The 11,236-nt window shown below is 35.3% G+C and overlaps 2 protein-coding genes across 2 annotated transcripts; both read left to right on the top strand.

Moving 5' to 3' along the window:
* Positions 1-1,583: 1,583 nt before the first annotated feature.
* Positions 1,584-6,619, top strand: LOC110855783 (solute carrier family 13 member 3). Its single transcript, XM_022104173.2, has 6 exons — positions 1,584-1,718; positions 1,978-2,098; positions 2,157-2,309; positions 3,157-3,388; positions 5,036-5,481; positions 5,911-6,619. Exons 1-6 carry the CDS (start codon positions 1,626-1,628, stop codon positions 6,462-6,464), a joined length of 1,599 nt encoding a protein of 532 aa, XP_021959865.1. The 5' UTR covers positions 1,584-1,625; the 3' UTR covers positions 6,465-6,619.
* Positions 6,620-7,170: 551 nt separating this feature from the next.
* On the top strand, positions 7,171-9,965 carry LOC110855782 (cytochrome b5-related protein). The gene is made up of 6 exons (XM_022104172.2): positions 7,171-7,403; positions 7,652-7,944; positions 8,218-8,493; positions 8,550-8,786; positions 8,888-9,015; positions 9,079-9,965. Exons 1-6 carry the CDS (start codon positions 7,259-7,261, stop codon positions 9,338-9,340), a joined length of 1,341 nt encoding a protein of 446 aa, XP_021959864.1. The 5' UTR covers positions 7,171-7,258; the 3' UTR covers positions 9,341-9,965.
* The last annotated feature ends 1,271 nt before the right edge of the window (positions 9,966-11,236 follow it).

Genomic DNA, 11,236 nt, shown 5'->3' with positions numbered 1-11,236 from the left:
AAATTTAAATTTCGCCAAATGTACTTTTACGAGTTTTCCACTTTCGCCAAATGTGACAATAATTTCGCCATTTAGTACTTTCATGACAATTTTTTACCACATTGGCGAAAAAAAAATTTTCGCCAAACTGGCTTTCGCCAAACTGACCGTCAATCGTTCTTTTGTCTGCATTCGTTGCAAGTATTTCCTTAGATAGTACCGGATCTTATAAGTTAGTAGTGGCGATTGACGAAAAGACTGCACAAAATGCAGTAACTGAATACGTCGAGAATATCAAAGTAATACGTGCATACGCAAACAGCACAATTTTGAGTTCTTCAATTTACAACAGGGTTCGGAAAAACCCAGGGTTTTAATCAAAAAGTAACGACCCAAGTAACGGGTTTTAATGGGTTTTAATGGGTTTTTTGGGTTTTATGGGTTTTATTGGGTTTTATTAGGTTTTACATAAGTAATACATTGAACAACAATTTTCACTACTATTGCAATCCAATTTCAGTTAATATGCAAATCCTCCTTGTCCATGTTAGAATTTGTATCCTTTTCGAAAGGGTCCTATTAAACTGAGCATAGTTTAATACTTTATGAGACCATAATTACATATATTACCTTTTTCTCGAACACTTCCTCTCATCATAATGAAATGCAAGTTGTTTAAAAGTTTTTAAAATTAAATATTTCAATGGGACCTTAACGTGTATTATCAATTCTGGAAAAAAATCGAGTACTTATGAACAACGAAAGTACGTATGTATTATGTTCGAGAATAAGTACTCGATTTTTCCGGAGGTGATAATTAAGATCGCCTTTAAACATTTCAAAAAACTTTATAAATTAAAGAAATACTATAGTGTTTTGTTTAATTTATTCGCTGAGATGAGAGGAAGTATTCGGGAAAAAAGCATTAATTATGACAGCAAAATCTAAATTAAATGTAATTAAATTATGTATGCTCAGTTAAACATACCTCGTTTCGAAATTATTTTTTTATATTTTTTGTCACTTGAAACCTGTAGTGGCACTCGCTGATTTATTCCTGGTTTTCAAAACTTACAGTATTAATCAAATAAACTGCTTAGCTGCCATCAAACAACTTCGTCTAACGTATGACAGCTGTTTTCAGCTTTTAGAATATAGTTTTAAGCTGAAACACAGTTAAAACCCATTAAAACCCGAATAAAACCCATTAAAACCCAAATAAAACCCATTTAACATGGTAAAACTCAATGGGTTTTATTCGTTAACAACCCATTAAAACCCATTAAAACCCAAAAAACCCAACCCAATAAAACCCTGGGTCGGAATACCCTGGAGATAACCAATAACCATGACATTTGTTTGGGCTATGGATCCACCTTGGACTTTGCATCACTGGCAAACAATGTGATTCACGTTAAATATTTACGTGATAAGGGGAACATCCCGCTTGTCTACATATTGATTTACCAGTTGTGGTTACATTTTTGCATAGTTCAGCTTTTATCTGATTACAACTGGATTTTCCGAATCACATTCGTTTCACTCGTGGCAAAAAATATATAAATCACGAGTCAATGCCTTGTCGTAAAAGATGTGATGCAGTATCACTCACGTAGTGAAACGTGCATCATATCTTGTGTATTAAAATGGCGATTAATTGGAAATTTTGGTGGTGCATTTTACTTCCTATTTTACTCTGTCCATTCCTAATTTTTGGAAATGAGGAGTCAAAACCTATGGTAAAATATTGTCGATTTTAATAAACTGTTAGAAATATGGTGTAGTCAGGCAAATATTAATTTCATGGTATTAAAGTTGATACCGCTTAGTATTAAAATTACACTGGTAAAAATTTACTGCTAAATGAAAAAACTTTAATGCCGAGCTATTTCTTGGCAAAAGAAATTTATTAGTGGCATATGAATATTAATACCGCTTGATATCATTTTAATACCGGAGTTTATTAATATTTAATTAAGAATTTTAACCATTTTTTAGCTAAAATGTTCCTACGTGATTCTTCTCATGGCGTTGTTCTGGGTGCTGGAAGCGCTCCCAATTCCTATCACGTCACTTTTACCTGTAGCCCTCTTTCCGCTGCTGGGACTTCAGAGCACTTGTAAAATTATTTAGACAAATTTACCTTTTTAGCATATTTTAAATTCTGTCTCTTTTAGCTCAGGTTGTCGGAAATTACATGAAAGAGTCGGGGATGATGTTTTTAGGAGGGATTTCATTAGCATTGGGGATATCACATTGCGGTCTGCATAAACGCCTCGCCCTCAAAACCCTACTCGTCATAGGGACCAGCCCGTGGAGATTGCTTTTTGGTAAGGACATATGTATGTCAACATGTGCAAGCATTTAGTTGCAATCTCGCAGAAATCATGTGCCATGCGGGTGAACTATTGTGGTTCCATATGTCGTGTAATTAATTACTGATTTATGTATGTTATACATATATATGTACATGCATTCTCATGTTCACTAACTATTTATATGTTAAGCTGTCAGGCAGATTATGTATGTACCGTAAAACCTCTATTTATAGCCCTATTCTAATTATAGCCGGTCTCCAAATATAGCCGGGTCCAGAGACCCGGATTTTAAAATTTTAGATTACAAAGTCTTCTTACAAAGTCTATCGGCGTACTTATAGGATCTATTTTTAATTGCTTAAACTGGAAAATCATTACTCAAATTGTGTTGGCTGCACTTATATTGTTTCAAAATTTGAAATTTGAAATCCAAATTAGAACCAAAGCAAAATTTAGCCGGGTCTCTATTTATAGCCGGTCTCCAATTATAACCGGGTCTGTGACACTCAATTTTGGATTTTAGCCCCGGCTATAAATAGAGTATTTACGGTATTAGCAAGGTGAAATGAACAAAGCATTTTTTCTTTCATAAACTGCTAAACATACCGCATACAATCAGTTTGTGAAACTTTGCATTCGAATAATTAGCATATTTCGTATAGGCGTGTTTTGAAAATCTTTTAAAGCTGACACATTTTAATTCAGAGATTGAACACTGTTCAAACGGTCAGTGTGCCACAGAGCAAAATGAGTATTATGTACATATTTATATTCGTGTTCAAAATCTGTTAAAATTGACGCATCTGACGAGTTTTTGAAATTGATGACATTTTCATTCTTTTAATTTCACATTTTTCAGGAGTCTTACTAACAACCTCGTTTTTGTCTTGTTGGGTTGTCAGCACGACGGCAGCAGCCATGGCAGTCCCCATCGTTTCCGGATTGGTCGAAGCGTTCAATGTTTCCGACAAGGAGAGAAAAAAGTTGAGGATTTTATTCTTCCTGGCGGCCGGATATGGGGCGAATGTTGGCGGAACAGCGGTCATCATTGGGTCCAGTGCCAATCTCATTTTCCGGGATCTTGTCGCACTGTAAGCATGCAGTTTGTACATATGTAAAACCTTCCAATTATTCATTTATCGTGTGAGAGCTTAAATAATGAGGAAATGCGGAATACATGTAACATACAGATTAACAATTATGTATGTACATACATATGTCTGTACATTAAGTGCTTATCTAGGTGTGATAAGCGTTCATTTATATGATGGCCAATCACCTCGACTTTATAATCGCTTAAGTATACTGAATTCAGGGTAACGTTAGTTTGATACAGAGCAAAGCTTAATCTGTACTGAAATCGAATAGTTTACTTAATATAGAATTTAAAACGCATTTATTTACTTTTCAAAAGGATTACATTATTTTCAAGAGTGTAAATCCGTGCACAAACATAAGGGTAGAACTGCGTAGTTATTTATGGATAATATTTAACCGATCATAATTTAATACTACTTTTGACCATAATTAATACTTTTCCCCCGAATACTATCTCTCACCATAATAAAGTGCTTCCTTGTGTATAATAATTACTTGATTTTACCATAAGTAAAAATACACTTTAAAATCGCTTTAAAATATGAAACTTTAAAAAACTTTACAAACTTTTCGATTTTTAGTCAATTACAAATTTCTTGGAAGGTTTTTCTGGTGTACCACGCTTGCATTTCTCTTCAATGGGTATACATTTAGTGTCTTGTGGAGGCTGCGAAACCTTTAATTTGATCGATAATTGAGTAATTGAGACCAGCGTTGGAAGATTTTAAATGCTTTTTTGAAAAACATATGTAGCGGCAATCATTCCTTAAACGCAGCATTTTAAGTAACGTTTTATGTATCAACTTTTTCTATCGCTTGCTTCCCACAGTGGATATGTGTGAATGATTTTAGTAATTGGATTCTAATCCTTACTGCATAATTTGGACAATTTGCAGCGGTAATTATTCTCGGCAGATATCTTGTCCGTAAATTGTCCAAATTTATATTCGAATATTTTCAAATTCCGTCTTTAAAAAATATACGCAATTACGCAATATTTGTATAATCTGGCATGAATTCGAAAATGTTTAAATTCGAAAAGCATTTTAATATGCAAATATATTTGCACTAAAACATATGCGTGTCCACACTAACCCCTCCACTGGCCCCACTTACCCCATTTGGTGGGTTAATGTGCACACTTGTTTTATTTATTTTAAATAATTGATAAATATTACTTCCAATTATATTTTAAAACTTTTTTTGATCATAAACTAAAGCGAAATAGTTAGTTTATAATGCATGATGTTCAAAATAAGTATTTTTGACTCGGAACCATTTTTTGTTTCACTGAAGAACGCAGATTCGGAAAAAAGTGGCCAGACTAATCCGCACTGACCCTACTATGTTTAACAAAGATATATTTTTCCTCAATACTTGTATAATCCTCGCTCTGGCATAAAAAACTGAAGAGTATTCGCCAATAACTTGGTTATGGTAGACGGAGGATTTATTATGAATAAGTCAGTATTCTAGTTATGGTCAAATTAGACTCCATTATGATGAAAGAAAGTATTTGGGATAAAAGTATTAATTATGGTCGGAAGTAGTATTAAATTATGATCAGTTAAATAGGACCCGTTATTTATTTATGAAAATCCACCCCTTAATTTACAGAAATATCCTATTTTTCACAACAGAGAAAACATTGGTCAAAATGGTAAATATCGCGACATAAATTTCGCCACGTGGGCCGCCTTCGGCGTTCCCATCGCCCTCGTCAACATCCTCATTGTGTGGGGTGTCCTTGGCTTTATTCACTTAAGAGGAAAGAAATCCTTGCCAGACGATGTGGACGACGACATTTCTCAAGATACGGATGCACACACTGTGAGGAAAAATCTGTCCCAAAAGTTGAAAGATTTAGGGCCCTTGAGTTTCCATGAGAAGGCCATTTCTGTAATTTTTGGGCTTACTGTACTCCTCTGGTTCACGAGGGACCCTCAAGTCTTCCCCGGGTGGCAGGAAGTACTATTTCCCTCTGGACAAATTAAAATAGGAGATTCGTCCGTCGCCATAATTATGGTGTTTGTAATGTTCACGATTCCCAAGGACCCCAAGGTTATCTTGAAATGGAAGAAGTTAGGTATGCGCAAAAATTCCTAATTTCGTTCACGGTACATATCTATATTATGTAGGACTCGATGGCTTATCACCAAAATCGTAAAGATCAAGACATTTTTAATTATTTCTCAGCTCTGGGAATTTCTTTTTAAATTTCGACCACAAATTTGTAGTCCGTAATTTAATTAATAGAATAGAGTTTTTTTTAAATTAAGTGAGATAAGCTAGTTTCAAATTGCTAAAATTTTACTGATGACCTCTTAACTTGAAATTTCCTTAAAAATCTGGACTGGGTATTTTGTTAAATTGGCAACGACTACAAACATATCGTCCAGAATTTAAGAAAGGATAAATGATACAAATGTGCTGATCATGACGGTTTTAGGCCTGCTTCGTCTAGTCCTACGTTAAATATTTCACTATTTTGATAACTTTCCCCCTATTGTGCCAGGCTCATCCACCGAAACATTAATGACATGGTCTCATCTTCAGTCCAATTTTCCCTGGAGCGTGCTTCTCCTTCTCGGCGGAGGTTTCGCCATCTCGGACGGCGCCCAAGTTTCCGGTCTGTCCGAATGGGTCGGCCAACAACTCGAGGGCCTTTCCTCACTTCCGCATCCCGTCCTACTTTTCATCATCCTCCTAATTGTCTCCGTCTTGACGGAATTCACCTCAAATTCGGGCACTGTCAGCCTCCTGACGCCCATCCTGTTTTCGCTATCCCGCCGGTTAGACATTCACCCGCTCTATGTCTCCTTCGCTGCCGTGATCGTGTCTCAATACGCGTTCGTCCTCCCGACATCGAACCCCTCGAATGCGATCTGCTTTGCCGCGGGAGAATTAAGAATTAAGGATATGGCCACGCCGGGAGTAATTTTAAACTTTTTATGCTTAATTGTTCTCTTTGTTCTGCATATAAGTTACGGTCAGTTAATATTTAATTTTAGCAATTATAGTTATTCGAATATTACAATAGGAGATGGAGGAAGTGAACTGCTATTCTAATAAATTATGTAAATATATATATAATATTGAAATTGTTAATAGTAAAGTTTTTTTGCATAAGAAACATTCCGTTAGTAAATTTTTACTGTAAAAAAAATACCTGCCCATGGAATGTGTATAATAAAGAGATTTCGGGAGTGGTTGAGGTAAATTTATACATTTACCGCAAACCTTGCTCAATTTTATGCATTCAATGTTCAAGTTATACATATCTGCTTTGGTTTGAGAATGCAGCGAAGCATATTTGTAAATTTTAGTAAGAATAAAAAAATATATACCAATTCAATAAAAACCATTGAGACAAAAAAAATCACTGTGTATTGAAGTTTGCTACGCTTAAAAAATTAAATTTCTAAAAATTGAAATACTTTCGTCTCGATTTTATTGATCGAACACTATTTATTCTTATTCGATTTTACTTGAGTACATAAATTGTGCAAATTTCTTTCCACAATCATCGATAATAAATCAATTCATATGCATAACATCAAATGACTCAAGTGTTGTATGAAGCACTTGTCCGCATCAATTGTATGTAATCCACTTAAGACAAAGTCCAACATGCTCACCTGCTAAATTAATTGCACGCTTCAGGTTTCCATCCATTTCGCAACATTAGGCAATTTGTGTGGTCTTATCACCACTTGTTATCAGATATGCCGTACTCAATTACATACATTGTACATTCCTCTACAACCCAATTACTTGATCAGACTCGGGTTGGCAATTAGTCTGTGAATAATTCGTTCTTATACATATTTACATAATTTCCCGAAATTGTCAAAAAAGAAAAAATGGCACCCAGTTCGAAGAAACCAGGAAATAATGGCAGAATTGATGCCAATTCAAATTTGGGCTACATTAAATCCTCATACCCAGGTTTACAATCTTCTGGACAAAGGGGGAAACCTTTCCCTAATATTTTCGACTGGCTGGAAGGTCATTAAATTATTAGCACTATATTTCAAATATTACAATGATAAAAATAATGTTACATATTTGAAGAGTAAATGCACTATGAATTCTATACATACGTAATCCATGGTAAAATTTACTCATTATCACGTTTACGTTACTCTGGGTTTAGTAGATTTACTTAATATAGAATTTAAAGTGCGTTACTTTTCAAAAAGATAGCATGATTTTCAGAGTGTAATTTCATTCTTTACTTCAAAAAAAAAAATTAGTCAAGAAACGCGACGACAATGTCGGCCCTTACTGGCGAGTTCATGACAAATTGTACGACTTGGACGAATTTATCGCCAAACATCCAGGTGGCCCTGATTGGCTAAGATACTCGAAGGGAATGGATATCACGGAAGCGTTCGAATCGGCGCATGTTATCGGAGGGGGAAAAGTCAACCAGATTTTGGCCAAGTATTACGTGAAAGACGTCAACTTTAAGAGAAATAGTCCCTTCACTTTTAAGGAGGATGGATTTTACAAAACACTTAAACGAAGAGTGGAACCAGTCCTGAAGGTAAGAAAAACTTTTTCGAAATTAAATACATTAAAAAGATTTTAACCTCTCTTAGAAATTCAGGGTCAAATAATACCAATGGGATTCATATATGACTACACAAAAGTTGTATTAAAATTTTTTCCATATCGGTATCAAATTTTTATTGGCTGGTATAATTTTAATGCTAGTTTATAGCAGCTTTAATACCCGGCTGACTATACCATATTGAAGCCTTTTTTTGCAAATTAATTTTTTGGAAACTATTTTTTGAAATTTCATTCTTTTGCATAGGAAATTGGAACTGGTTTCTCCCCAGAAATTTTACGTCTTCAAGACTCATTAGCTCTCGGATATGTGACCTTCGCCCTACTCGGAGTTTGGAGTGGGTCGAAGTTGTTGCAAATTTTAGCCGGAATCCTGCTTGGAATGTGTTCCATCGGGGGACACAACTTCCTCCACAAGGCGGACAATTGGCGTCAATACTATTTTGATTTAAGCCCCTTGTCATCCTTCGAGTTTCGCTTGACGCATCACATGTCCCATCATATGTTTCCGAACACCATTTTGGTGAGTAAAAATTTGTGCTACTTAATTAAAAAATAAATTCCTGAACATTTATCCAGGACTTTGAGGTTCAAACTGCCGAACCGCTGATACAATGGCTGCCTTCTCCGTCGAAAAACTTTGTGCAAAAATATTTAGCACCCATCTATTTCTACGGGTTGTACGCCATCTTCACCCTGACGCAGCTGATAGGTCGGATTCGTTCTATTGTCCTAGGAAAACAGGCTGTCAGACCAGAAAACTTCATAATCTTTGTTGAATTTGGAATCATTTTCATGTTGTCGGAAACATATTGGGTACATAACTGTACAATTATCATGATTAACCATCTATTAGGGTATGCTAATAATGCAAACTCGAAATGAATATAATATCATTATTCTCAAAAACCATTAAGGCTGGACTCACTGCATCCTTAACAATTGTGATGGTGGGTTCGTTCTGGTTCGTGTTTGTCGGATTTGCTCACCACCATCCAAATTCTTTCCATGACGGCGATGAAGCCAGACCGGACCCTGATTTTGGGTAATTCATATAAAACAAACTTGTTTTTACATTTTCTGCACCCTTTAAATAAAATTTTTGCAGACTTTGTCAACTCGACGCTACTCATGGAAAGTCTGACAACTTTCACAAACCATTGCTCTCTATTTTAACAACATTTGGGCAACATCCCATGCATCATCTGTTTCCAACCGTTTGTCACTCTAAACTGGAAGCATTGAAGCCGATCGTGCACCAAGTTTTGGCAGAATTTGAAGAGAAATTACCACTCTTATCACAATTTGAGCTATTCATGGGAGCCCAAGTTCAAATGGGGAGAAGCAAACCGAATGCATGGAGGAAATGATTACTACAAAATTAGGGTTATACCTAAGTACAGGGTGGTTAACCCGTTAGGGACCAACTACACATATTTGTGTAGTTTTTTGCTTTCCCTCGGGGACCAAGTACACAAATATGTGTACTTTTTTGCTTTCCGTTAAGGATCAAGTACACACATTTGTGTACTATTTTGTAGTTACGTTGGGGACCAACTACACATATTTGTGTAGTTTTTTTCTTTCCGTAGAGGACCAAGTACACATATTTGTGTACTATTTCCCCGTTACGTTGGGGACCAACTACACACATTTGTGTACTGCGGAAAAATTTTCAAGACCAAATACACACATGCATACAAGTCAAAATTTTATTTTACAAAATTTTAACACGAACCATTTATTTATGCACATTACCAAAAACTATATATCTGCAAAAACTACAACTGTAGTTCGCTGCAATGCATTGTAAGACTAATTTTAAATTGTTCACGCTCAGAAATAAGCGTATTTTGGAGTTTTCCAGAATAGACATGTTTTCGCCCGTGGCGGAATTTAAAATAAACTTAATTTTTAAAGAAGCAAAAAACGATAATTTTTTGAAAATTAAAAGTTTTTTTTTAATTGATTTTTTATCCCGAGTCAGGGCTTATGTACCCGTCATGTCCGTCTGTCTGTCCGTCTGTCTGTCTGTCTGGTTTGCGATAACTGCCGTAAAACTAATCCTATCGACTTGAAATTTTGCACACATATAGTATGGGTCAAATGAGGAGTTGAGTTCGAAGATGGGTGAAATAGGTCAAGTGGTTGACCGGTGGGGGTCATCGGAGTGGGTGGGGTATTACGCACCAAAATTTCAAAATTGTGTTAGAAAGCTGAAATTTGGCATAGAGGTTGCTAATGGTTTATAATGAAGGAATACAAAGTAAAATTTCAAAAATTTTCGTCTGGAGGGACCCGAGGGGGTGACCCATACCGATTTTTAAAATTGATCAAATCGAGCTGAAGTTTGGTAGAAAAGTTGGTAATAGAAGAATATTAATTAAAAAGGTACAATTTTCCCATAGAGAGACACCCTATTGGGTAACCCATACTTTTTTTTGTAATCTTCGGATCCTGAAATTTGTTACACAGGATGGTAATTGTTACTAATAGAAGAATATGAATTTAATTTGGAAAAATCAAATTTAATTTTTTAATTTATTGATATGCATTTGCGATAAAATTTCATGCAAAAAGTCGGATTGAGTGATAAGCACAACTTGGCCTGACTCGGGCTATATCAAGTCTGCACTGTAGGTTTTATATTTTCAGGGTAGTAATTCTGAGCAAAAATTGTGTTTAATTTTTGAAATCGGATTAAAATTCGAATGGTTACAGCGTTTTAAAAATCCTGACTTTGGCTGATTTTTTTAATTCCACCACGGGCGAAAACATGTCCATTTTAGAGAACGAAAAAATACGGGTCCGCTTATTTCTGAGCATGAACAATTAAAAACTAAGTCCGGTCAATCTCAGTGAAAACCACTTGGACCTTGCTAAACTATCAAAATGTATGAATCAATAACTTAATATTATTGTAATGAACTGCAGATAATTTTTACTAATATGCATAAATAAATGCTTAATGTTAAATAAAATCATCAAAAGTTGCCGAAATAAATTCGGTCCTTTATGGTTTGCACACCCACTGTGAAATCGGTGACGTAACTACGCTTACTTTAAAATCATTTTGGTGACGTAGCTACACTATTGGTAAAATTAAATTGGTTATGTAGCAACAACTAACTGATAAAATTCTGGTCCCCAAAGGAAAGCAAATTTCAATTATTTCGGTCACAAAGGGGTTAAAATGTCAGGCTACATACAATGGAAAACTTTTCGATGGGAAAAATTCGTAAATTTCCATTAGTTATCGAAATTTT

Source organism: Folsomia candida, unplaced genomic scaffold (assembly GCF_002217175.1).
Source record: "Folsomia candida strain VU population unplaced genomic scaffold, ASM221717v1 Fcan01_Sc013, whole genome shotgun sequence".
NCBI lineage: Eukaryota > Metazoa > Arthropoda > Collembola > Entomobryomorpha > Isotomidae > Folsomia > Folsomia candida.
The sequence above is the reverse complement of the archived record's forward strand: the minus strand, read 5'-3'. Positions and strand labels throughout refer to the sequence as shown.

Excerpts from the sequence above, each read along its gene's own strand:
- LOC110855782 (XM_022104172.2), top strand. The coding sequence starts at position 7,259 with ATGGCACCCAGTTCGAAGAAACCAGGAAATAATGGCAGAATTGATGCC. Across the intron at positions 7,404-7,651 it reads TATTTTCGACTGGCTGGAAG|TCAAGAAACGCGACGACAAT; the intron begins GTCATTAAATTA and ends AAAAAAAATTAG. Across the intron at positions 8,494-8,549 it reads TGTTTCCGAACACCATTTTG|GACTTTGAGGTTCAAACTGC; the intron begins GTGAGTAAAAAT and ends ACATTTATCCAG.
- LOC110855783 (XM_022104173.2), top strand. The coding sequence starts at position 1,626 with ATGGCGATTAATTGGAAATTTTGGTGGTGCATTTTACTTCCTATTTTA. Across the intron at positions 2,310-3,156 it reads CCCGTGGAGATTGCTTTTTG|GAGTCTTACTAACAACCTCG; the intron begins GTAAGGACATAT and ends CACATTTTTCAG. Across the intron at positions 5,482-5,910 it reads CTTGAAATGGAAGAAGTTAG|GCTCATCCACCGAAACATTA; the intron begins GTATGCGCAAAA and ends CTATTGTGCCAG.